Here is a 27,456-nt window from a genome sequence, read left to right as displayed (position 1 = left end):
ATGGAGGTTCTACTGGTCTTGGGTCATCAGGAAGAAAGGCTGCAAGGGCTGCAGATAGAAAAGTTGCAATACTTGCAATAGTTTGTCTTTTTTTCATTTGGGACCTTGAAAGAATGCTATTGTTTAGAGGAGTATTAGCATGGTCCTGCGGTGGTGGTTGGTGGTTTCCAGTGCGGTGAAGGAAGAACATGGTCCCTTCACCCACTTGCATAGTTGTTTGTAGGGGTGTCAAAACCTAACCCGAATTGTTAAAACAGGACCGAACCGGCCCGCTATAGCCCGAACCGAAGCTTAATGGGCTGTGTTTGGGCTGAACAATCTCAGTCCGCAATGGTTCGGGCTGGGCCGGGCCAGCCCGTGTGTGACCCGCTAGCCCGAACCGTTTGGCCCGAAACCAACCCAAACCAGCCCGTTAAACCCGCTATAAAGAAATAAAATAACTTAAATTTAAATGTAAAAAACAAGAAAACCCCAAATATCCATTTGTTTTCCTTAATTGTGTTGCTTTGGAATATGCAAACAACAAGCTTGTCAAAGCTTTCGCCATTTGGAAGATGGGCTTAGTAAATATTTAGCAATTGTATTATCATTTGAAAATCTTTTTATGTTTTATTTTGATCCATTTTTACAAGTGTCAAGAAGGGGGAGGAAAATAAGTAGAGACAACCCATTAAAATTCATCAAAATGTTAGCTTTATTTTGTATAATAGTTCTATAAGTTTTATTTCTTTGTAAAAAAAAAGGTTTTTGGTTTTGAATACCTAACACAAAAGACTTGGAGATAACTTAATATTTATATGTGTTCACATACTCTTGATAAATTTCACATATCAACAAGCTATTCAAAACACATTGTTAGTAAACCCGAACCCAAACCGTTAGTAAACCCAATTCTAAACCGTTAGCATTAACCGTTAGTTAGCCTGAACCCGAACCGCACCGGCCTGAAACTCGCCCGAAACCGTTATTTTCTTAATGGGCCGTGTTTGGGTTGAGTGTTTTTCGGCCCGAAACCGGCCCAACCCGAACCGTTGACACCCCTAGTTGTTTGGGAATATGGCATTTGGGAGGTCTTAAAATTAAAATTTTATATTTTTTTATTATGGATAATTACTGTTGCCCCCTATACTTTGATTTTATTACTAATAAAATCCTATTCTTTACGAAATTAACGAAGTGAGTGAAGTTGATGATTAAGTTGAAAATATTTTAGGTGATATTCAATTTCCAATTTGAGTTGAATTCGATTTTCATTCCTGTTCGGTTTTTATTTGAGTTTTATTCAATCATTCTTTCTTTATGTGGTGGTTTTTTTTAAAAAATAAAACGGATTATAGTTATTGTTTTTTCCACAGTTAATTAAGGGTAATATTGTAACTTGACAAAAGAGTAAATAAGTAAAGAGTTAAGTATAAGGGTATTTTGGGGTTTTTTGAAAAATATAAAGATGCCACACCACTAGTAAACTAAGGGGGCATTAGTAATTGTAGACAAAGTTAAAGGTTGGATTAATAATTTTAAAAGTATAGGGGATACAGTAGTAATAAAATCAAAATACAGGGACAATAGTAATTATCCTTTTTTTATTAAAATGAAGGTATTATGGTCATTTCATGTTGGACATCAACGTTCATGTAACGGCGTTTGTTTTAGCTAAACATGACGCAATTTTAGTGCTGATGAGGACCCAACTTGAGTATAAGCCCAATTAAAGGGACTATTTACGTAAAAATCTCTAAAATTATTATTTTCGTGAGAATTTCCAAATAGCAAATTGTAAATCACGTACTCGAGAAAGTTTGTATGCCCTACGTCTTTCCCTCCCTTTGTTTTCACTGCTTTCTTTTCCGTTTCCCCTTTAAAATCCAATACTGCGATTCAATTGAGGAGGTAGACAACTCTCTTCTCTTCTTCGTCTTCCGTTATTTACTCTTCGTTGTTTCTCCTGTATCAATTTGTCTCTCCTTCACGCAAGTAAGTATCTTTTAACGCTGCTTTGTAGTGTTGCTCTCTGTTTGTTTTTCCTCTTTGTACCGTGGAAGTTTTTTTTCTTCTTTTTCCCAGTTATTTCGTCTTTCAAGTTCCTGTTTTCTCGACTTGATGAAATGGCAGTTAATGTTTTCATGATTAAGGTTCTTCCTTCCGGGGTTTTTTCTTTTGGCACAATTTGGACTAGGGTTTTGCTCTATTTTTTTTTTCTGTCAATTTAGTCGTGGAAAATAGGCTGTGCCGTTGCCCATTCGTTCTTGGATCTGAATCATTTCTTTCTTGCTGGCGAAAGAAGTTTATGCTTCACTTACTTTAGCTAATTCTTTTCCATTGTCCTTACTTTATGGTTTCGATTTTTCTACCCTAGATATTCTTCAGTGGAACTAGGGTTGATTTTCTTGTTCATTCATCTTCCACTTCCTTTGAAGTTTTAGGGATATAATTTAATCTACTCAGTGGCAAGCTTGTTGGTGCACTCCGATAGATACACCTTTATGTGGGAATTCATTCTAGTGATAGTAGATTGGCAGCACATGTTTCAATGAGGCGGGAAAAAGAGAAGGAATTGCCAATTTGTAAACTTTTTGCATCATTTACTTTCTTATGTGAAAACATTCTTAACTGTGGGTTGTATTTTGTTTTTCTACCTCTCTCTTAATGGGTTGGAGTGGTTATTGAAAATTAAGTGTTTGTAATCTTACAGCTTTTAAACTCAATGTGCAGGTTTAAAATAGTAAACTGCAATGGGGGACAGTGAAACTGTGGTTGCTCAAGCATCAACTGCCATGGAATACACATCTACAGGCTATAATGCTACAGGGTACTCAGCTCTGAGCACAAATGTTACTCCGGACGATGTTGCTTACGCCACTGGGGCTGCTGTGGATATGAATGCGGAGTCTGGTCCAACAGATACTGTGTATCCCTTGCCAGATGGTTCAGCTGATGGAAATGCATGCAGCACAGATCCTAGTTCTGTTAACCATGAACCTCCTGTTACATCACTAAATGAGTCAAAGCCAGCTGTCACTGCAGAAAATTCTTCTGGGGATCTTATCAGCCAGGAGAATGTAGTACCAGATTCAACTCAAATGATTGGTCATGATTCTTCAGTAAATGGCAATGGTGTTGTTGAAGTGAGGGATTTTACTCATACAGGAAATGGTGAAAATGGTAATGCTTCAACTGATGCTGGTAGAGCTGCTGAACAACCCTATGAAGAGAGTTCTGGTACATATTGCAAGCCTTTCTCTGGTCTCTGACGCATAACCATGATTCTATGAGCTTAACGTGTCTATCTGAATAGAAACTTCTTGACATGTATATCATAGAATTTTGTTAACTTGTACTGGGTCTCTACTTGTGTGGGTAATACACTAAGTGAACCTCCTGGCTGTTATCTACCTTAATGTCATAAAATTGGGGGCCTTCAATTCATGTTGGACGACTAAATTTATTTGTCCGAGTAGATAGCTTTGGACTTCTAAGCTAGGAGAGCACACATGCACACATTTATGTACGTGCATGTATACGTATTACACTTGTGTTTGTTTATTTCATCATATTTCCCCCCGTTTGTGATGATCCCTCTGTTTAGCCTGTGTGATGTACATTATCTTTGCTGGGTCCTTTGTTTTGTTTAGTGCCTGTTGTCATCAAGGTGGTTATTTGTCATGATGGTGAAGCTTAAATGATTGTTTTTGGCTCTTGATTAATGCTATGAAATGGTGACGGTGGGAACCGTGCATATTATTGTCTTGAGAAAGTTATTAGGATGAAAAAGGCACTAAGCCCTAGAAGAAAAGGTATGGGGAAAGATTCTACAGATATGCTGAACCTTCAAAGGGAAACAAAAATTTCCCAAACACCTCATGAGGCTTTAGGGTGGTGAATAAGTAGGTTTGAAGGTTTCCTATGTTTAGTTAATCAAAAAAGGGCTTAAGATTCCTCACTGGTTGTGGATTGTTGAAAGAGCCTTCTTTGGGTAGTGGTGTAGCAGAATTCGGTCTCTCCTGGTCAACCTCTCGAACCTGCAAAAACGTGCTCGACCGGTGTGGTCGAGTTTCGTCTCCGACGAACAAAGGAAGCAAACTCAATATCTCAATGTATTCAATAACTCAAGAGTGCATACCTTATGATGACAACCATACCTCTTTATATAGTGATTTGTAAGTTGATTCATAAAAGGAGTTTCTGTTATAGAGTTGTACTTGGAGTGTATCTCTCTTTCATAAGTCAAACCCTATTCGAATAATAATTGGCGAAGATTGATAAGGACTCGATCACAATTATATGGTCGGACCATATGTCCGGATATCCTAGGTTCGACCATATAATCCGGTTTGATAAGTCCGACCATAACATAAGTCCTCCAGTCTCTTATACCTGAACATTTAAATGTTTGGTTTATGAGACTCCTGATCTTCCATCATTATGTCGTGAGAAAAATTTTATACTCATTACTTGAAGACTTCCTCGAGAATACAAATTGAAGGCATGACGGTTTGATTTGACGTAATGGGTGCTGCACGTTTTCCAAAGCCGTCCGTCCTTGTGCCACGTGTACGTGAAGTTATTTTTGTTGTTTTTGAATTAATGATAATCTTTCCACGTGGCTATAAATCTAAGGGCTACTCCTCTCTGCAATGTGAACCATTGATCTTGATGTTAAAATGGCCTCTATGATTCACTTGATCAGAATCATTAGGATTTTAAGAGTCTCACTTTGTGAGCCTTTAGATCTCCCCTCCTTTTCCCCCTTTAGATTAGAATCTAAATAGGATATTTAAGTATCTCCATTACTCTTCTGCGACATTTCTCTTTGCCAACAATAAGTTTCTTCAACTCATCTTTTTTCTTTGTTTCTTGTTTAGTATACCTTTAGCATTTCATAATGTCTCCTTTATTCTTGCTATTTTTGCAGTATTTTTCTTTTCTCTTGTCTTTTGTTTTGCCTCTGTACTGTGTTTGTTTTCTATTTCCGTAGACTTTACCTACCCCTTTCTCAGTGTTCTATGGTTGGGAGGAAAACAGTGACTTGGAGACCCCACATTCGTCCTTCTTCCATGGGTACTTCTGATTCTTCTCATGGTTATTTGGGTAGGATAGAAAATTTTGACCCTAGTATTAGTGGTCGATTGGAATCTGGTCCATCCTCTAGTGATCGAACACAGTCCGACCATATAAGTAGTGGTCGATCATTGTCCGATCGAAGGAGTGCCGATAGTATGAACCCTTCCCATTCTTCTAGGGAACCTTCTAGGAATTTTTGTGAGGAACCTGATGTTCAGTCTCAACCTTCCTCCGTTCTTGCCCAAAGCTCGGGACTCAGTGCTCAAGGAAAGTTCAAAGCAGCTAGGCAGAAGTGGATTGACACCTCGACTCCCGATCAATATGAAGCCGAGCGAGCAAAGAAACCTTTTCCCGACCACATAGAGTTCGACCCTAATAAGTCAGGTCCAGCCTTTTAGGACTTCTGAGATGACTGAGGATAAGTTAAAGGCAATTCGTTTGAAGTATGATATTCCCTCTGAGTTTGTCCTGTGAGTGCCCTCCAAAACTGACCGAGCTAATATCTGTCGTCCAAGGGAGTTCGTTCTTTATGAGGACTCCCTAAAGAGTGGGTTTAGACTTCCTTTTCATCTTATCTTCTCAGATATTCTCTGCCATTTTGGCATTTGCCTGGGAATGTTGGCCCCGAACAGTAGGAGAAATTTCATATATTTTTGGGGATTTTGCCAACAACCTGAGGTCAGTGTTCGACCTTCCCTTGCTCTATTTTTACACTTCTTTATGGCTAAGAAGATGGAGCAGTCGGGTTGGTATTACCTATCAAAACGTTCTTCCCGTCAGTCTAGATGGAATGGGAATTTTGTAGTCAATGGGACCCTGCCTTCAAATACTAAGGGGTGGCGTCCTAAATTCTTTTATGTTCGGACTTCCCGTACTTCTTCCTTTCCGACCTCTTAGAGCCGATCTTTGCTTAAGAAGTCGAACAAACTTCCTCACCTTTCTCCCCCCGAAGAACAAGCAAAGGAGTGGATCCTGAGCATTCCTTTTGACAATTAAAATTTTCGAGCTGTCAATGGCTATTGTCCCGAGCATCCAGAGATCTTGTCTTTTTGGGGTTTTTTGCCTAGTAAGTTTTGTTTATTTATTTTCATTGATGCTATTCTTGGTGGTCGGCTTTAATCGTGTTGTCCATCTTGTTTGTAGTGTTGTTGAGTCTAGGTGTCTGTGCCAAAGCTGTCGCCTCCAAAATCAAAGAAGTTTCCGTGAAACATGCGGCCAAGCCTGATAGGTCGAGATCAACTAAGTCCAAAGGTGCTTCAGGGTCTGGTCATCCTCCTCGATCACCCAAAAGATCTGCCACGACAGTGGTCGAGGGAGCCGAGAAAAGATCCCGAACTGAAGGCCCCTCCAGTGAAGAAGCCACTCAAAAAGAATCGTTGGCTCCTCCAAAATCTCCAAGTGTATCTGCTCGAGACGTGGCGACAAGCTCTAGACGCAGTGGTTCTCCCCTTCCTCCTTTGCTTCTCCCGAATTGGTCTTTGACAACAGAGTCTAGTTGCTTGTGCAACAATCAGACCGGTACTTCGGTTGAGAAAGAATGGCTCTCGAACGTGCTTTTTCCGGTCGACCAAAAATATATGGAAGAGTTGAATCCTCTCTGTAGATATGATGTGGCGACCAAGTAAGCTCCGAACTTTTCCAATTTTCTTCTTCTTTATTTGGACCTTAATTCCTAATTTCCTTATTTTGTTTCTCGTAGAATGCTTTGCAACCTGACGCAGGTATTGGGGTCGTGCTTAGAGAGGGGTCGTCAGGATCACTTGTCTTTGCACTCTTGCAAAGATAGTTTGAAGAAGAAAGAGTCCGAGCTTACTTCTTGTATGTCATGTGTAGATGGCTTGGAAGAGAAAGAGGCTGTTCTACAAGTAAAAGTGGCCGAGTTAGAGGGGTCGGCCAAGGCTACGTCCAAGCATGTTAAGTCTTTGGAACAGGATTTAAGAGATCGGGATAAACTATTGGCAGAGAAATCAAGTCAGCTTGAGGCTCTTATTAAAGAAAGGTCTTCTGTTAGAACTGAATTGGAGGATCTCCGTTCAAAAGTTGCTCGGTCTGTGCCAAGTTCCTTTGATGATACGTCTGATGAGTTGCGCCATGAGATAATCAAGCGTTGGGTATGTACACAGGGCTGTTTGAAGTTCATAGCCGAGGTGGCAGTTCCGGGCTTCAACTATGGTCGGAAGTATGGGTACAGGGATGTGCTTACTCACCATCCAACCATTGATACCTTTGCCTTTAAAGAGTTCATAGATCCTGGTATTTTTGACGAGCTGAACATTCCTCGACCTGAATGGGCTGTAGATAAGGATCCCTTCCCCAAAGGCGTGCCGGTTGAACTTCAGCCTTTTTTAGATTCGGATTGGGACCCAGCTCCGGAGGATTCAGAGGACGAGCAAGATCGGTCGAGCATTGATGATGGCGAGGAATCGGTTGAAGAGGATGCTCCCTCTCAAAAAGATGCCCCAGCTTGATTTTCTCTTTTTTGTTGAATGTTGATGAACTTTGAATCTCTTTTGTTTATGTTCGAGCCCAATTTTTCTTTTGAACTTTGGACAAGTTATTATGGTCGTACTTCTTTGTGTTCGAGTATTTATGTTGGATGTAGTTGAAATGTATATGCTCGTGCTTCATTGTCCAACGAAAATTTTCTTTGCTTTTTCTTGTGTTGTAATTTTGGGACTTCCTTGTTTCATGAACTTCGAGCAATGGGGTTTCTTTTTTGGAACTGCTTTTGCTTGATGTGCAAGTGAGATCTCCCACCATGCTTGTGCCCCTGCGAAATATGTCGTGTTTCAGCACAGGGGTGGTTCGCCAAGTGGGAAACTGGAGTCTTGGAATTTTCTGATACACTATATAGTTGAATCTGAGTTTGAAATTTGATTCACTGCCCAACCACGCAAATTATTAGAAGACGAGGACAGGAAAACAAGAATAAGATTATCCAACTATATGTCATGGCTAGCATTAGAGCTGGGAGAGTCAACCTAATGTAGCATCAGTTAAGTGAGGGCTGGATTACCAAAGCATGGTACAGAACGAGCTAAAATGGGATGAAAAGTGAGGGTTTTAGGGCAATTTGGTAACAGTGTATGGGATGATCTTTGATGAGGTGTTAAGGGTTTAGATTTGAAGAATAATGGGATGTGATTGAAGGACTCACAATTGAATACGGAGGCTAGTGGGTTGATATGGGTTTAGGGTTCAAACCAAAACTTAGGGGGAGGCTTATGGTGTGGCTTCTTCAGATGTGTGATAGTATCAATCCACGATTCGCAACCATAGGGCAGTGTGTATTTTAGGGCTAAAATTAGCCCACAAGCATGCGGCACCAAGAGCTGGTTGAATTACTTGAGGGGTATTTTGGTCATTTTACAACTCCCTCGAGGCCAGAGTGGTCTAGTTAGATTCCCATAATTTCAGGAGTTAGAATTTACTTTTGTTTTTCAATTGAGTCCGTAGTTAGAGTCCTGATGTGTTTAGGAGTCCAAGTAGGGATTCCATTCTCATCTGGATTCCTTATTTGAGTAGATAGGTTACTTGTGCAAGTCTCTTGTTAGGAGTTCTAATTAGAACTCTTCTTCTAGTTGCTAAGTAGAGCTTTAGATTAAGAAGAAATCCTATTCTAAATTGTCTTCATGTAAGGCTATGAATAAGCCATTTCAGTTGTAAGAATTCAGACTTGATAATATTGATAAAAAAGACTGAGTTTGGAAGTCTGTCATGGGATCCAAGGAGGATCCCCATGATTTGATAAGCTTTTCAATTCTGCAAATTCAAGCAACTCTCCTCATCTTCTAGCCTGCGGCAGCTTTAGATCTTCAAGAATTCTGCAGTTCAAGCCCATAACTAGTAAGTAACACCCCAGCCCCCTTCCCTTCCCATTCCACTCTCCCAACCCTTGCACAACTGATGTAAACCAAATCCAAGATCACCTTGTGAGGTCCCAAAGGACTTACCAGTGTCCTATGGCCCTACCAGCAACACAGAATTTTGGCCAACACCGGGGGTATTTTGGTACTTCTGCAGATTTTCAGTTTAGTCAAAATTAAGGTTCCATTAGGTCCAGTTTATTTGTGGGACCTTAAATCTATTTTTATTTTGGAATTTAAGTCATTATTTTGCAAGTTATTAAAGAGTCCTTGTTAGGGTTGGATTCCTAGTTGTTGAAGGAATCCTTAGGGTTTGTTCTAGTGCTTGCAAGGAACCAACATCTACTCTTAAAATTGAAATTGGAATTCTCTAGAGTTGGTTATGAAGGTTCCTTGTGTGAGTTAAAAGTCTTGAGAGTTTTAGTTTGATTTGCATTGCAAGTTAGAGTCGAAGTCTAATTTCTTGTCTAAAGTTGACTCCTAGTCTAATTTCTTTTGGTAGGCTATGAATAAATAAGCCTTCAAACCTTGTAAACAGCATCTTGATTTGATGAATAAAATTATGATTGGGTTTGAAGGCAACCAAAGGAAATCGTGGGTTCCTAGAGGAGCCTGCCGCTACTTCAGAGAGTGTTATTCAGAAGTTCTTCTGAGATCACAGCAACCATCTTCAAGTTCAGCAGCCTTATTCATCTTTATGTAAGTACAAACCAATCACCATTCCAACCCTTTCCCCCTTCTTCTCCCTCATCTGGAAGTTCCCCCCGTCCTAAAACCCTAGGTTCTGCCATTGGAGCCTCTTCCACCCATTGAGAATCATCCCCTCCCCCTAACAAATCCTGCGGCATCAACAACAACTCTCCCCCAGCCCTAATTTCTTAACCCCCTTCCTTCCCCAACTCTATAATACTAATCCCTGCCCCTCCCCCTCTTTTTTCTTCTTCTTCCTCTAGAACTTGTGGCAGTTCTGGGATTTTCAGAAATGCAAAACCAGTGTGGCAGTCCCATTCCAAGACTCAAGAGTTCTTTAACTACTTGACCTAGGCCTTTCCCCTTAAGGATTCCGACTGCCCTCCCCTTCCACTACCTATAGTTTCAGCCCTTCCCCTCCCCCTAAACCCTAAAATTTCCTGCAATTCATCTTCTTGATTAGGAAACCCTAACTCTAAAACTACAAAACCTTAGATCTCTCTCATTCTTCATCCAAACCTAGAATCCATCTGCGTTTAGCTTTTCCTAGAACCCCGTTAACAATTGGCTTAAGCCCTAGCTTGACCCAAACCCTAAAAAGCCTAATTCTATCCAATTCTGAAATTAGTAAAATAGCAAGGTTTCAGACTATATTCTTCAAATGTTAGACCCATAAGCCTAGCCAAACCTAACCCTAGAACCCTATAACCAATCCATTTCCCTTCAACCATAGGGTATTCTAAACCCTGACTGACTGCTGATCCAATTGAAGAGGATCTCGGAGTGAGCCTAGATCAAGGCATTACATCATTCAGCTGAACCCTAGACCCTGGTTCACATCAACAATGCTCCCCCTCCTCCCTCTAGCTTGCGGCACCCTTTACCCATCCCCATCCCCTACTTTTCTTCTATTCAGTCCCTACCCCCATCGCAGACCCTTTCCCCTCCCCTAGATCCTACGGCTGAGTTCTCTTCCATCCCTAGACCCATCCCTCCCATCCCCTTCACTCCCTAGCCCCTATCTCTCAGTTCTCTTCTTCTTCTTCTCCGTTTACTTGCGGCAGCCTATAAAACCAGGAATTTCACTCAAAACCCTAAACCCTAGTTAGGTTTCCATCCTTATTCCTTCATTCCATTCCCATTCTAACCTAGGAGCATCATCCCCATCCCCTATCCTATATTCAACACTAACCCTAACCTAGTAACCCCTAAATAACATACCTAGCTAAGGAAAATTCTGTAACTCAAAGTTCTGTTTATTCAGAATAATTTTTTTTGCAATTTTCAGACCTAAACCTAGCCTGACCGAATCCTAAAACCCTTCCCCAATTAACCTTGGACTTCCCTAACCATAGCTCCAAGGCTTGGAACTCAAACCAGCCTTAACCACAGGGTACTTGGTGCATTATTAGATGCTGTCCATTGTGTTTTGCTGTAGAATAGCAGGGTTTTCAACCCTAGATTCCTTGCTGGTTCGTAGAAACATAGTTGTCAAAGGTTCCGCCTAGGCGGCAAAGCGGTTTCAACCGCTTTTTTTTAACCACTTAATTGATTACCAATCTGCAAAGGAACTCCAAGGCCCAAAGTGACATAGAACCTATTTTTTGCCCCCTGCCGGCAACAAAACGTGAAGCATAAGCCATACTCAACATCAAGAATCAATTAATCAGTAAATGCCTAGGCAAACACTTTGACAACCATGGTTTGATGAGATGAACTTATGTTTGTGTTCTTTTTTTGAATTATTTTTCATAATTATGATTTTTGAATGCTTTTTTTTAGATGAATGTGACTATTGAATATTTGTTTAGCTTATTATAGAAAGTAGTTGTATTGGAAAGTAGTTTAAAAATAGTTATATTGAAAATTTTTGACTTAACTGCTTTGGTCGCTTTATTGCTGCCTAGGCGCTGCTTTGTCCCCTATGTCCTAGACGGGGCCCCAAATGCTTTGGTCGCCTTGCCACTTTGACAACTATGCTTAGAAAAGATCCTATTACTGGCCCTGTTACATCAATATGGTTAAATCTACTTGGTGCATTATTAGATGCTGTCCATTGTGTTTTGCTGTGGAACAGCAGGGTTTTCAACCCTAGATTGCCTGCTGATTCTTAGAAAAGATCCTATTGCTGGCCCTGTTACATCAATATGGGTTAAATCCTTTAGTTGGGAAATTAGGGTCTTAGAGTGGGGACTGGGCTGAGAGCTGGATTGAGTCTGTGGTTGTAGGTAATGTCAGGTTTGGGTTGGTAGTTTAGGAGATATGAGGTTTCTTGATTGTAGGGGCTCAAGATTTTGGTTTTTCAAGGTTTAGGCTGAGGGGATTAAGATTGGGTTTAGACCGAAGGTCACTGTGGTAGGTGTGGGGTGTCAGTATAGGATGTTTGGTTGATTTCTGATGGCTGGTTAGGAAGATCGAGGGTTTCTTGGGGTTTTGGGGGAAGAGTGTCTTTTTCCCCTTCCCTTGGGGTTGGAAGGGGGGGGGGGTTGGATCTGTCACTAACCTATTGTAGAGCCTGTTCTTCAATGGGGAATATGAGGTTGATGGTGATGCAGGTTGAATCTACAGCCACAGCAAGCATCTTGGAATTGAACCACCAAGTGTGGTTTGAGAATTCACGAGATACCTAGCCTTTTCAGGCAAGTAAGGTGGGACATGTGGCCAGAGAAAATATTAACAAATCTCATCAAGATCTTTGTCATACCTCATATATCTTGGTTACATTGGTCATATCTTGGATATATCTCAGTCAAACCTCAGTGAGTTTTCGTCAATATCTGGGATATCTCGGGAGTCTCATCAAATCTCAAATATCTCAGCGATTTTGTTGAATCTCTGAATTTTATTGTAATTATATGCTTCCAACTGTTATTGTCTTTGATTTCAACAAAATTAAATCACCCCATTTCAGCGATATTGTCCTAACTCACTTTTTAGAGGGATTGACTTGGGGCATCAAGGTTGAGATTTTGAACCATGCCACCGAGAACCTTCAAACACTTTGGATTTTAAGCACCAAGTAGCCCAGGTCTCTTGGACTTTAAACGTCAAGTTACTAATCTAATCTTCAACTTGGATCATACAATCTTAGAGTGAAATTAGTGAAGTTGATAAACAAAACTCAGATTTCAAGTTGATGTTAATTCCATCTATTGTGGGGTTTTTTTTTTTTTTTTTTGGGGGGGGGGGGGGGTGTTTCTAAATAGAGGAGAAAGCCAATGAGTTGAGGATTCAGCCACATGTAATATTCAATCCAAGGGCTATGGTAAAATCAACGACTGCTGTTGGATTAGAATATTACATGTGGCTGAATCGTATAAATCAGTGGGAGATTTCCTCCATGTAGAGGAGCCAAATACTAAATAGAGGGCTAAACAGCCTTACATTGGGATGATTCCTGACTTGGCGAATTGAAATTGAAACATAACTCAACGTCTAAATTTTGGAGGCTTTATGTAGAAGTCTAGGACTTACTGAAATAACAAGAAAAGACCCTTCTACCCTAACTCTTGGAATTTGAATTGTTTTATAATTGTGTAGTTTTCTTTAATGACTTGTCCCTGAATTTTGTTGCCAGCTCTTTCTGCTGAAGAAGAACGACTATGGAGCATAGTGAAAGCAAATTCCTTGGACTTCAATGCTTGGACTGCCCTCATTGAAGAGACAGAGAAAGTTGCGGAGGTATCTTCTTTACATTCTTTGAATTGAAAATAGTTTTCTTTTTCTAGAAAGCAAAATTTTTTTTTGGGGGACGCATTGTCAAGAATATTGTTCTAGTATATAGCACTATGCAAACCTACTTAAGTACCCTCAATTGAATGAGGACCAATTCCAGGATCTTTTAACAGAACCAACTAAAACATTAAAAGGGGGTGGGTTACGTTTAGGTTAGGATTTAGAGGGTTGAGAAAGGGGAATCTAGATGAGGTATTGGGAGGTTTATTTTATTAATGGTTTTAGGGTGTATTAGGGATGATGAAAAAAAATGGTATTAAGTTTGAAACTTTTTGGGTAATAGGTTTCTTGAACACCACAGTGTTTTTGGGAAGAAATTATAATGTGATGAATTTCCATCTTGATCGATTAGGAGATCTGATAAGTGGATGAAGGTGAAACTAGGATCTAACCTAGTTGATGGTGTGTGAAGGTGGTCCCTGAGGTTAGGAATGATGTGATGGATGAATGGAGAAAGATCTAAGCTCTTGGTGGGTTTCTTGTATAGATCTTTTAACTCAGGACCATGACTTGACCCGCTCAACATATCAAGTCACCCATAACTTGATTGAGTTTTAGGTATCTTGCCCCCACTTGATCGTTCCTGTATTTTTTTGTTGGTAGCTGGGTTCTTCAAGTTTTTTGTGCATGCACAATTCTTTGTTTCAAATGTAGAATGATGTACTCAATAGTCACACTGTACTAATTTATTGTAATTTGAATATTTCTACTGTATGTTGAAGTTACTTTGTCGCTTTATATGAAATGTATGGTTTGATTACTTTCTATGATTAAATTATGCATAGAATATGGTATTTTATACTTTTACTTCATTTTAGAAGTCCTAACGTATGGCTTGAAACCAAACTTTGTTGTAAAATTTTTTTTCTTCACAAATTTGATTATGCCACTGTGTTCAAAAGTCCTAAATAGGCTATATACCAAGTGTCAGTCCCATCCCCCGTCAACCCCCCCTCTGGGAGATGACCTTTCAAGTTGGGCCTCAGGCCTTGAATAAAGCATCAACTCGCCAAGATCTTGCTCTAACTTGGTGATGCAACCTTAATTGATGGCTAATCCTGTAAGATCTTCAATTAAAACAGACCAAAATCATGTTTTTGAGCTAGGCGGTAAAGGGGTGTATTGGGCATTTTTAATGGTTGGATTAAAATTAAACTTAAAGGGATTAGTATTCAGGTCTTAAGGATGATATGATGTGGCATTTGGCCATATCAGATGGCTGGTTTGAGAGTGCCGAATCTGGTAGGGGTTGGATCCTATTAGGACTCCCATGGTGGATGAGTCTAGGGTACGTGGATGGAACTGAACGTTGAGGGCATGGTTCAAGGTCATGTGGGATTTTGATAATTTGAAAAGCTGAGATGGAATGCCTTGTGAAACTCAAAGAATTCTAAATCTTGGCCGAGATCTTGGTCGAGTTGAGATCTCGGTTTGACTGGTATCTTCTCTTGATTAGGCCCTTTTTATACCCCCTCTTGTAGATTTGAGACGAGATATGGCATCTCGTCTTGCCTCCTCTCGACCCCTTGCTGCTGTTCTTGCATTTTGCCGGATCTTTGTTGGTTCTTCCCCTGCATTGCATCAATGCTCTACTTAGTTCATCTACAAAAGGTAATTGACAAGGATCTATAGTGTTTTTGAAGCCATTCTATAAGGAAGTTGAGTTTTCTTCTTGATTTTTTTTTCAAATAATATGTTTCTTCATTAGGTGTACTATGGATTAAATGTATGCTGAATATCTTTGCCCAATCTACAATTTCATGGAACCAAATTGTTATAGCACCCCAAAATAGAGCCCGTTAAACATTGGCACCCACTTTATGTTTGAAAAGCAATGACACCTCAAAGTTAGACTTTTATTGGACACATTACCTCAATTTGTTACAAAATGCCATCAAACCATTATTATTTTCTTTTAAATCCCAAAACTACACTTTGAGTTATATGAGTTTGGTATGGAATAAAAGAATGAGAATGAGTAACAACAACAACAACAACAAGCCTTGTCCCAACTTAATGGGGTTGGCTACATGGATTCTTGCCTTCCAATCAAATCTGTTTGAGGCCATGTTAGATACAAGGGTTAAACTATACATATCCTTTCTCACCACTTCTCTGAGGGTTATCTTAGGTCTACCCCTAGCTCCTTTAATTCCTTCAATCTTGATTATATCACTTCTCTGTACAGGGGCGTTTACACGTCTTCGTTGAATATGGCCGTGCTAGCTCAGCCAGCTCAAACAACTTTGTCGAAGCTTATCACTTATGGAAGCAACTCCCAGATCAACTCTAATATAATCATTCCTTATCTTATCCTTCTTGGTTTTCTCTCATCCATCTTAGCATCCTCATTTCTGCTATACTAAGTTAATCTATATGATTCTTTTTAATAGCCCAACACTTTGCAACGTACATCATAGCTGGTCAAATGACGGTCCTATACAATTCTTTAAACTTTAATGGAATACATCGATTACATAAGACCCCGGACGCACCTCTCCACTTCATCCACCCTATTTTAATTATTTGGAAAACATCATCCTGTATATCACCTCTTTTGTTTATGATTGAACCAAGGTACCTAAAATAATCACTCTGAGGAATCTCCTTAATTGTTAAGTTTCACCACCTTATCGTCTGCCTGATTATGACTAAAGTTGCAAACTAGATATTCTGTCTTCATTCTACTTAATTTAAAACCTCTTGATTCCCAAGGTGCTCTCCATGATTTTAATTTGGTATTAATCCCCACATAAGTTTTATCTATCAACACAATATTATCAGCAAAAAGCATACACGAAGGGGCCTCGTCTTGAATGTCTTTGGTTAATTCACCCATTACAAGTGCAAATAAATATGGGCTTAAAGTTGATAGCCCAACTGTAATTGGGAATTCATTACTTTGCCCCCCCACTATTCTTACACTTGTCATTGAACTATCATACATATCCTTAACTGTGTCTACATATTTACTTGCAACACTTCTATTCTCTAGTACTTGCCAAATTAATGCTCTAGGAACTTTATCATAAGTTTTTTCTAGGTCAATAAATACCATATGAAGGTCTTTCCTACATTCTCTATACCTTTTCAGATGTCTCCTAATTAGGTAAGTAGCCTCTGTTGTAGACTTTCTCGGCATAAACCCAAACTAGTTCTCTGTAATTGTGGTTAAGTGTCTGAAGCGAGTTTTAATTACTGTCTCCCATAATTTCATAGTATGGCTCATTAGTTAAATGCCCTTATAGTTATTACAGCTTTGAATATTTACTTTATTTTTGTTAATTAGAACCACGATGTTTCTCCTCCATTCGTTTAGAATTTTCCCTATGCTCATAATCTTATTAAACAACTTAGTCAACCAAACTAGCCTGTGGGTTCCTAAGCTTTTCCATACTTCTATTGGGATTTCATCAGGACCTTATGTCTTGCCTAGTTTCATCCTTTTTAGTGTTTCTTTTACTTCGGACATTGAAATTTTCCGCATATATGTTTGAAAATTGGTGCCTTGGTGAATAGTGTAATCATCTGAATCATAGGTACTTGAAGCATGCTCGTTTAGTAGACTAGAGAAATAGATTTCCCTTATTTTCTTAATGTCGTTGTCACATACTAGTATTTACCATCTCCATTTTTAATACATTTAACCTTTTCAAGATCTCTACTCTTTCTATCATTTATTTTAGCTATCTTATAAATATATTTCCCCTTTCTTCGTGCCGTATAACTCTTCATACTTCTTCTCCCTTGCTTTTCCCGCAATTTTCTTAGCTTCATTTGTAGCCAACCTATACCTTTGAAGATCCTCAACCAAGGGCGGAACCAGGATTCAACATTTTTTTTGGGGGGGGCGAAAAATGAAAGTCCAGATAACCTTCCCATTGGGGAAACACTAATGCTTTTTCGCCATACATATTGTGTGGGCTCTTATAAGACCCATTGGGGGTCCCACTGCTGAATTATTTTATTATATTAAGGAATAGGCCCATATATATATATATATATTTTGTGGGGTCCATACATATTTGAAAAAAAATAGGTACATTATTGATAATGATATGTTTTTCCGACAAATATAGGTATATATATATATATATATATATATATATATATATATATATTTTGTGGGGTCCATACATATTTGAAAAAAAATAGGTACATTATTGATAATGATATGTTTTTCCGACAAATATACGTAAATTAAAGCAAAAAAAAAAAAAAAAAAACACATGACTTCAACCCTAAAATGTTAGATGCAAACAAAAATTTTCTTTGGTAGGAGATGCAAACCAATTTTTTTTGTAAAGGTAAGAGATGCAAATCAATGGTAGTTAGTTACCTTACTAACTATAGACATTTTATTCACAATATAAAATCAAATAACAAAAATTGCATAAGAAATAAAGAAACAGAGAATATAAAAATCAAATAAAAATAATAACAAAAAAAAAGAGAAAAAGAGAAACGATAAGGTAACTAATTATATACATTTTATTCACAATATAAAATCAAATAATAAAAATTGCAGAAGAAATAAAGAAACAGAGAATATAAAATCAAATAAAAATAATAACAAAAAAAATGAGAAAAAGAGAAACGATAAATAAATTGAGAAAGAGAAAGAGTACATGATTGTGTAGAAGATATTTTTTCCAAATTTTCCTTAACCCATGCTTATAGAAAGGGAAGAGAATAAATCGGAAGAAAAGAGGAAAGAGGAGAGAGGAGATAGGAGAGAATAAACAAGGATTGAGGAGTTAGTTTCTAATTAGGAATGACATTTTGAAGTATTAGGTATTTTTTTCAAAAATTTCCTTTAACCCACATTTATAGAAAGAAAAGAGAATAAATAGGAAGAAAGATGAGAGAGAAGAGATGGGAGAATAAATAGGGATTGAGGAGTTAGTGTATAATTAGGAATGAAATTTATACTCATTATTTTACCTTTAAAAATTGTTCTCAATATTGGGGGGGGGGGGAATAGTGATATTTCACATGTGGGAAGAGAAAAAACTGAAAAAATTAAGGGAATTAATATAATTTTTAAAAAAATTGGTTCCGCCCTTGTCCTCAACATCTTTAGTTCTTTTCATATCTTATAACTAGCTTTCTTATTCCTAATGGTAGCTTGAACCTCACTATCCCACCACCAAGTCTCTCTATAAGAATGAAGTTTTCTTTTTAATTCACCTAGGACATTTTTAGCCACCTTCTTGATACACAACCATCTCATTCTACATTGCATTAGTGTCCCCCTCAAAATTCCACTTTCTTTGTTTGACTACTTCGTTAGTGAATGATTTCAAACACTCTTCTTTCAAGCGAGGTAAAAAATTCGATCGAAATGAACATTTCGACCTTGGAAAAGGTCGAAATTTCGACCGAAACTGGATACTTTTTTCCTGATTCTTGAAAACTCAATTTCGAGCCTCAAATGCACTCAAATTGATTTGGATTTTTGCATACTAGCTATTTCAAACATAATAAACACTATAATAACTACTAGTTTACTAAAAAACTACTGAAAATGTAACATCCAACATTCCAAGTATATAGTACATGAATCAGAGAAGAAGTTGTATTGTTATTACTTACAAGTTACAACTTACAACTTACAACTTGCTTACAAGTCTATTCTATTCAAGCCTCAAGGTCTCCCTCTTCCGTTTGCACCCCATACAAATGACAATATAACTCCCATGATGTTTGCCCCCGCCCCATATAGTTTTGGACATAGTCAAAAACGCACCTCGATGTGGCCTCATCCACATGCATAAGATTCCCTAACGGTGGGAAGTTGTGAATCTCCAAAGGACTGGTGGTGGTGGGCCTTGTGGGCTGTGGAATAGTGTGGAAGATCTGCTCAACAAATGAAAGACCACCCGCCCGGCTCTCGGGACTAGGAGAAGGATAAGGATCCGATAAGGTCGCAGGGCGACCCGATAATCGATAGTGGGAGGGACACCATAGCTCCATAGGCCGCCCAAACCAAAGGCTCAGCGGGCGACCGGCCCGACCCGAATCGATAGCCGGGAGGGACACCAATGGTCCATAACCAAAGGACCATAACCATAAGTCGACTCGGTAGAACCAATACTCTCCACGCAGATCACATGAGGACCTCGCAGGCCTATGCCATCCGGATCCTCAGAGGTGGAGGAGTCTCTAGTATCATCAATGCTCATCGATCTCATAGATCCCACCAAGCTCTCGGCACGGATGGACGGTAGGACCCATATGATGGCGTGTCCTCTGTGCTCCAGCCATGCCGTCTCCCCTTCCCCTTCCTCGAATATGAGAGGAAACATTTTTGCCTCGAGATGCAGCTCCGATGGTCTGAATCCGTGTCGCGTGGGTGAGACTCCGAACGGTGGTCGCCCCCCCCCCGACCCACGCCGGGGGGGGCCCCCAGGATCACGAACGAGGAGGCCCACACCCTCCTCATCCCCCCACACACCACAGCACATCACACCACACCACCGAGCCGAGTCACCCATTCCGCGGACCAAAAACAAACCCACCGGTGGATGCACAGGGTGTCAGAAGGGACCGGCCCAGGGCCCCGGCCAGAAGCCCCACACAGCCCCCACCCCGAACCGACAGGGAAGACCTCCACCCACCAAAACCCTCACATCCCCACCACAACACGTACATCACACCACTCAAAAGGCCAACCGAAGGGCCCCGCCACCATCAAATGATCCCTCTCGGCCAATATAGTGAGGTAGACAAGGTCCCAGACCCACACCCAACGGTCCCCTGAGTGAATGAGGCTGAAGGTGCTCAACGCCACAACCGGCAAAACATGTTGGGAGAGCACTTCCAATCCTACCAAGTTGTGTGAATCACGTCCAAATTGAAACCACCACCACCCAACAAACATAGACTCCAAGTCATTTTAATACTTAAATAACTAAATTAAAGATAGAATCATAGAATATAATAATTAAATGTATAATGTATAATGAAATAAATGAATGAACGCCAGAGCGGTCCGCAACACCACAAAACCGAAGCTCCAGCACCCAAAAGCCTTATCTAATATATAAAGAGAAAAAACAATAACTAGTTAGTACTAGTAGTTACTAGTACTACACTAGGTTAATGACTTAGTATAAAACTACGAAGTGAATATCAAATGAAAACATCTCACCTCCATAAGGATGACGCTTGTTAGCGAGGTTCAAACTCTCCACACAGCTGGACACATCCATCAAATCTTCCTCATCCCAATATTGTCCGAATGGTACTGGGATTTAAATAGTATCGTGTAAGAAAAAGTATGCATAAAAGGGAATAGTTAATGCAAGCCTAATAGTGTGATAACATAATGAAAATTAAATTAAATACTAGACTTAAGACAACAACAACAACCACCACCAGCAAGGGAGCGCAACATAGACTCCCACACGTGATGATTTGAAGGACTCTGTTGCCCGGAGACCGACAACGCATCCACACGCACAAATATGTGTGCTAAGAGGTTCGATCTACCATCCTCAACACACACCACACTCAAGCATCTCACACTATCCTCACATGGCCAAACTCCACAAGGATAGCAACGACTCTCCCCTCCCACGAAAGAACCCCCCAAACCACCGACAAACATACCCAAGCACCCACTCTCAAAGCCCAAGCTATCCAAAGTAGCAAACGGGTCGGCCTCACTAACCACCCCGACACGTCCCCATCATCCAATCATAGGTGTGGTAATATGAAGGTCTAACATGTGAGCTGCACCGTATTCTCACAAGCACCCCAATCTCCTCAACATTAAGTCAATCAGACAGCACAAGGAGTCCAAAAGAGCCTATATCCCATCCACAAGGCACAACCACAATACAAAGTTATAAAGTGTACATGTATATGTGATTATGTGTAATGTAAATATATGTATTTACAAATGAAAATTAATACTATATGTTTAGACTTTAGATACGTGAGTTCTCCACATCTTCAACCCGACTTTTGTAGTTGGAGCCATTATCAATCACAATTTGAACTACATTCCACTCCAACCTCCTCACCACTGCATAATTTGTAAATGACACCCCCACCGGATCATCACGACGAGGAACACCCTCCCATCACAACAACATGAAAGATGATGGACGCCAGGGACCATCCAACCATCACCATCAGTCACTCCATAATGATCACATGGGCAACCCAATGACTCAATGTCCTCTATGCTAGGCAAAACACAATATACGAATGAGTGGGTCCGACACCACCCCACCCCTATTTGCCAATCATATCTCGAGTAGGGCCCCGGCGTATGTGTTGGAACACTATAGTAATCGCCCATTTGGAGAAACCATCCCCACCTCCCACACCCCCCAAAGTCTAACCCGATCCGGCCCAAAAAGGCCGGATCACAAGAACTCAAATCCGGATCCCCAGGATGTCGAAAGCGACCCCAGGGCGGGAAGGAGCCCCTCACACCGAGACCTCCCAAGGACGGGAGCCAAGGCCTCCCAACCACCCTCAGAGGACCCACAACCAGACCCCCCTCCCACGCAATCCCGCTCCCACCACACATCACCCTCCCACGATCCCTCCGATCGCAGCCGGCTCATCCCACCAAACCCCGATCTAGAAGGTCATCAAGCAGACATCCCAAACCACCCCGTCCTCCTCCTCGCTCCACTACTAAATATGAGGCCAGCCCCACCTCACAGCACCTTTGGGCACCACATCCCCCCACCACAGATCACCTTCAATCAGTGCCCCACCTCCTCCTATGTCTACGAAACACTCCCCCTCTACTGTTAGTCCTCCCATGATCCCAAGCTATGTCCGACATCTTAAAATAGAGTGCACGATACAAAAACACACCCTAAGTATCTTGAAAAGCTCCACAATATGCCAAAAATGACATACATGCTCTAATAATAACCTCCTATTTTTAAATATAAAAAAATATGTATAACTATATAAGTATTTTTAATATATAAATAATTTTAAAATATATAAAATTCACATTAACTATCTAAAAATATCCACAACATGCTCAAAAAATTGCATACATGCTCCACTAATACTCTCCTATTTTTAAATTTAAAACAGAAATTAATTATTTTTAATATTTAAATATATATTTTAATTATTTAAATATATATTAAATACAGTAAAATACATAATTAACAGATAAAAAAATAACAACACCATCACACAAATGGTTCTCAACTCACAACATCCATTGAAGCAACAGTACATACATAAACATTTAACAATATACATAATTTAGTAAATAGTTTTAATAACAGAAAAATAAAAAAATAGTAGGAAGAATCAAAAAATAAACACTACAAATCATAGATTATCACCTAAAGTAAACATATATAAATTTGGAAGCAACAACATGATTTAAGGCACAAATGAAACAAAAATCAAAAAATGAGAAGTGGTTACTCACCTCAAGATTTGAGAAAATCACAAATGGAGGAACAAATCAAGTGTTTGAAGGAAATGGAATACTAGAAATAGGTGTAGAAGCAGATAAAACAAGAGAAATCAAAAAAAATCAAAAGGAGGCAAATGGCCCGAAGGCGGAGGGAAACCACGAAGAAACGGAAAGTGGGATTTATAGCCAGCAGCGCCCGAAATCGGTAAAAGACACAAAGCGAACGAAAAAATGGATACTTTTGTGCCTACTACTCAATCGTTTGAGTTGGATTTTTGAGCATTTGATCAAATTTTGACCATTTCGATCGAATTTTCTTCCATGCTTTCAAGTTCCACCATCTTATCCTGGAATAGTTAACCTTTTGGAACAATATAAAATTTCTTTTACACTTCTGGAACAATATTTTTTAAATTTACATTTCTTCCTCTTGCCTTCTCCCTTCCACCGCCCCATTGGAACTCTCATTGCTTGCACTTGTTGACACTGACAAAGGTAAAACCAACCATCAAAAATCTTATTGGCATCTGGAGATCAAGTCTTGTCTATCTCTTCCATTATAGCTTTGTTCATTTTCATTGAAGAAGCCACAACAGCTTTACTCAATCCAAATCCTAGTTGCTCTTTTTCTTCTTTCGTCCATTCTAATCACTACAATAAGACTTGGTACTTCACAAACCACCAAAAAGAAATCTCTCTTCACTTCTCTGCAAACGAGTGTGACATTTACATTCGGTCAAGGTGATAACTTCTACAAATTTTACATTTGATTCTGTGACTTTTGATCAATTAGGACTTTCAAAATTTGATTTCGATATTCAGAGGAAAGTTCAAAGATCCCTAAATCGAACCAGACTCTACTTGGTTCTCAAAGTAGGTATGTATTGGGCTGACGCAGACAAGGCTGAGACAAAGAGCAAGCTCACACGGTCTTGGATTCTCTTAAAAAATCATGGGCTTCTCTTGTGTTTTTCTTCCCCTGTGATTTCATTTCCATCTTCTCTTAGTTATTTGTTATACATGGGTGATTGATAGTGAACTGTCAGAAAAGTAGTGATTTCTGATTCAAATACCAGAAGATTTAATCTCCTTAAAGATTAATCACAAGCACATCCTGTTTAACAAGCTCCATTTGGCTGCTATTCCTTTGTGATATGCTTATTCTTATTCATAAAGAAGAAGATTGTTTGTGGGTTCTACGGGGTCAACAAGTGCAAGGGATAAGGGTTCCCACAGTGGTAGTGAGTGTTCTGACGGTGGCAATGGAAGCTAAAAGGCAAGAGGAAGAATGAATGTAAATTTAGAAAATATTATTCCATGTGTAAAATAAAATTTTTTTTTATTTTATATTTACCCTCATCCTATACTTCTATTTTACACCATTGGATCTTTGTATGGATAGCGAACAAAACCCTCTTTTCATCCCATTATAAATAAGGATATAATGGTCTTTACAACTATGCCACTAACCTTTCTAATGGAAGTGGAGTTGGGTGCTTTTCAAAGATAAACTGAGGTGTCAGTATTTAAAGGCCTTTGTTTTGGGGTGTCATAGCAATTTACTCAAATTATTTTTCTGTTATTAATTAATTTTTTGAATTCTTAGAATTCAAAAAATATATCTTATGTGGAATTAAAATTAAATAATCATGAAAAAACACTTGCGTGTTTTTTAAAATACAATCATGCTAAAATAAGCATGCTATGTATGTGTTTTTACTACAAAGTGTGTGTTTCTTGTGTTAACAATTATTTCTATATGTTTTTAATTAACTTAAAATATAATTTCATTACTTTAGTTTTTTTAGTTGTTGGATATGCTATTGTATTAGTGTAATAGATTATACTTGAATAAATTAGTGTATGTGAACGGTGTATCTATATATATATATTTCTTTGTATACATGTATTTGATGAAATGGATGAAAATATTTATCGTATGTATCTGTTTAAATGGTTGAATGTAGAGCTAGTAGCAAAACTGCTGACAAAAAGAAGTTTGAAGGTGTTGAATTCTAGTGGTGCAACCAGATTGAAACAACACTTGGTGAGGGGTTATAAGGATGTGGGCAAGTGTCCTAAAGAACCGTATGAAGTGCAACAAGCAATTACTGCTTGCTTGAAAAGAGGAAGACTGAAGAGGGCAGAGAAGGAAACGTTGTAGAGGGAGTTTGAGGAGGTAGTAATAGAGGCCTTTTGTGGATGTGGATGAGGAATCAGATGATGTTTAGGCTGCTAGAAGAAGTATGGGAGTATAGTCATAAGTGGAGTGGAGACAGATGAAACCTATTGTTGCTGCTAGTAAACAATCATTGCATTGTGAGAATGTGAGGCAATATGAATAAGCTAAAGGAGTAGTTACATCTGGCTCAATTGCTCCATCTACGTTTAGGTAAAACCGTAAAAGGAGAAAGACTAGGCATGGGGAGGACCCAACATACAGGAGAGTGCCATCCCTAGATCCTATACTTCAACATAACCCCACCATATTCTGACAAGAAGACTACTACCAACCTACCATCACTCAAATGTTTAGTAGTAGTAGGGATGATCAAGCCAGGGATGCAATAAGCAAGTTTATGTACTCTGGGTAAGTTAGATCACGAGAGTACAAGATTGAAATAAAATCTGTGACCAAGTTACTAAGCTGCTTCTCAACTCCTGCTCTACCAACACTAATGCCACCTCCCTTGCTTATAAGTTACACCATGAGAGTACATGAACTTGCTTATTGCATCCCTTGCTTGACCTTCCCTACTACTACTAAACATTTGAGTGATGGTTGGTTGGTAGCAGTTTTGTTGCTTGAAGATTGTGATGTTTTACTGAAGTACAGGAAACACTCTCCTGTATGCTGGATCCCTCGCATGTCTAGTCTTTCTCCTCCTCTCACCTCCCTCCTAAAATGTAGATGGAGCAGTTTAGCTGGATGCACCTACTCCTTTGGCCTATTCGTATTACCACACATTCTTATAATGCAAGGATTGTCTACTAGTAGTAAACAACAACCTTAATCTGTCTCCTCTTTGCCTGTGATTGGACCCCTATACTTCTTCTGGCATCCTCATCCACAAAAGGCCTCTATAATACTACCTCCTCAAGCTCCCTCTGATGCCTTTCCTTCTTTGCACTGTTCAATCTCCTGCCTTTCAAGCAAGGAAAAATTTAGTACCTTTAAGCAATACTTGCAGTTTGACTCCTTTTTGGCAGCTGTTAGGGCCTCAGAATGTTGCCAATTAACGTCAGAAGCAGCAGTGCAGAAGCAGCAGTGCCACTACTAGCTCTATGGTCAGCCATTTAAACTGATACATAAGATAAATACATTAATGCATATCATGAAATAAAAGTATGCATTCAAAAACATAATTAAAATAAACTACTAAACCATTCACATGCACTAATTTGTTTTAAGTCTAAGCTATTACGCTGATACATCGACATATTCAACAACTAAAAATACTAAACTAATGAAACTATATTTTTAGGTTAATTAAAATAAATAATTTTTAATACAAAAAACACACTTAGTTGTAATGACACAAATCTGGCATGCTTATTCTAAGATGATTGTATTTTTAAAGAACACAACATAACTTAAAAATTATTTAAAAAAAGAGATAAGTTTCTAAAATTAAATTTGTTTTTCATAATTATTTTATTTAATTCATTGAATCCAAAATAAAAAAAAAAAATAGCAACATTAATAGAATTTTTTTTTGATGCCATGAGGTTGTAGCCCTTCCAATGAAGTCTTGACATATATTACAAGCATTTTCAAAACATAAATATTTTTCACTTTTTTAAAAATTTTAAATTCTTATAAGAGGTATTATAAATTTAAAAAATAAATTAATCACAGAATAATAATTTTTGGACCATAAAACTATGGATTTGGCAAAGATAGTCAACATATATGTAATTTACGTTCATACACCTAATTTAAAACATATTATTTGAAAAAAATGAAATTGAGGAAGAAAACTCACCTTTGAAGATTGGCTTGAAAATCACTTCATTCTTGTTGATTACTTGCTGTAAAAGAGCTAAACAAAGTGTTGATGTAGTGTAGGGGAAGATTTGGCAATTTTCTCGCAAAAAAATGGCCAAAAAGGATTAAACAGTACTAGGGGTTAAAATGAGGTCGAGATAAGCCGAGACGACTTGATGAGAGGGGGTATTAAGAGGGGAACTCGAATTGGGATCTCGGTTGAATCGAGATCTTGGTCAAGATTTCAAAATTTTCTTGTTTTACAAAGTTTCTCGTGAGGCCTCGAACCATGATTGCTTGGCAACACAAAGTCCCCATGGATGATTTGGATATCATACGGATGTACCCAAGTGCCCTATTGCCTCAAGGGTTTGTGGTGCTATTCTTGGCAACTTGGAGTTGGCTGAATGGCGTAGAGGACCTGCCAAGTCTGGGGCCGGTGGAGCTAGTGGAGGAGGTGGAGTTGGTGCTGGTGCTGGTGCTGGCTGTAAGCAAGCCTACCTAGCTTCCTAAAACAGTAAATTGGATCCAATAACCAAGCCCATCAGTGCACCAAGTGGGCTGGCTGAACCTTAGCAGGGGTAGTGTGGTATTTTCCCTCTTTTTTGGACACTAAAGTGGGCCATTAATTTTCTTTATATTTTTGTGAGTCCATATCTAATTTTATTTTTTTAATTGAGTCAGTATTGAGAGTCCTAGTCAGACGT

General features: G+C 39.1%; 1 protein-coding gene across 4 annotated transcripts in view; it reads left to right on the top strand.

Annotated features, from left to right (window-relative positions):
• Positions 1-1,778: 1,778 nt before the first annotated feature.
• LOC149024004 (pre-mRNA-processing factor 39-1-like) overlaps positions 1,779-27,456 on the top strand; it is a 68,946-nt gene continuing 43,268 nt past the window's right edge. For 2 of the 4 annotated variants that reach the window (XM_089144408.1, XM_089144411.1), the window contains exons 1-3: positions 1,780-1,974; positions 2,713-3,219; positions 13,195-13,298. In XM_089144408.1, the coding sequence (XP_089000534.1) occupies positions 2,733-3,219; positions 13,195-13,298 (591 nt within the window). In that variant the 5' untranslated portion in view covers positions 1,780-1,974; positions 2,713-2,732. Of the gene's footprint in view, positions 1,975-2,417; positions 2,565-2,712; positions 3,220-13,194; positions 13,299-27,456 lie in introns of all 4 variants that reach the window. The other 2 variants (XM_089144409.1, XM_089144410.1) reach the window with 2 other exon arrangements.

Source organism: Hakea prostrata, chromosome 2 (genome assembly GCF_041222555.1).
Source record: "Hakea prostrata isolate BN-2017 chromosome 2, UWA_Hpros_2, whole genome shotgun sequence".
NCBI classification, from domain to species: Eukaryota; Viridiplantae; Streptophyta; class Magnoliopsida; order Proteales; family Proteaceae; genus Hakea; species Hakea prostrata.
This window is presented reverse-complemented; position numbering and strand designations above follow the sequence as displayed.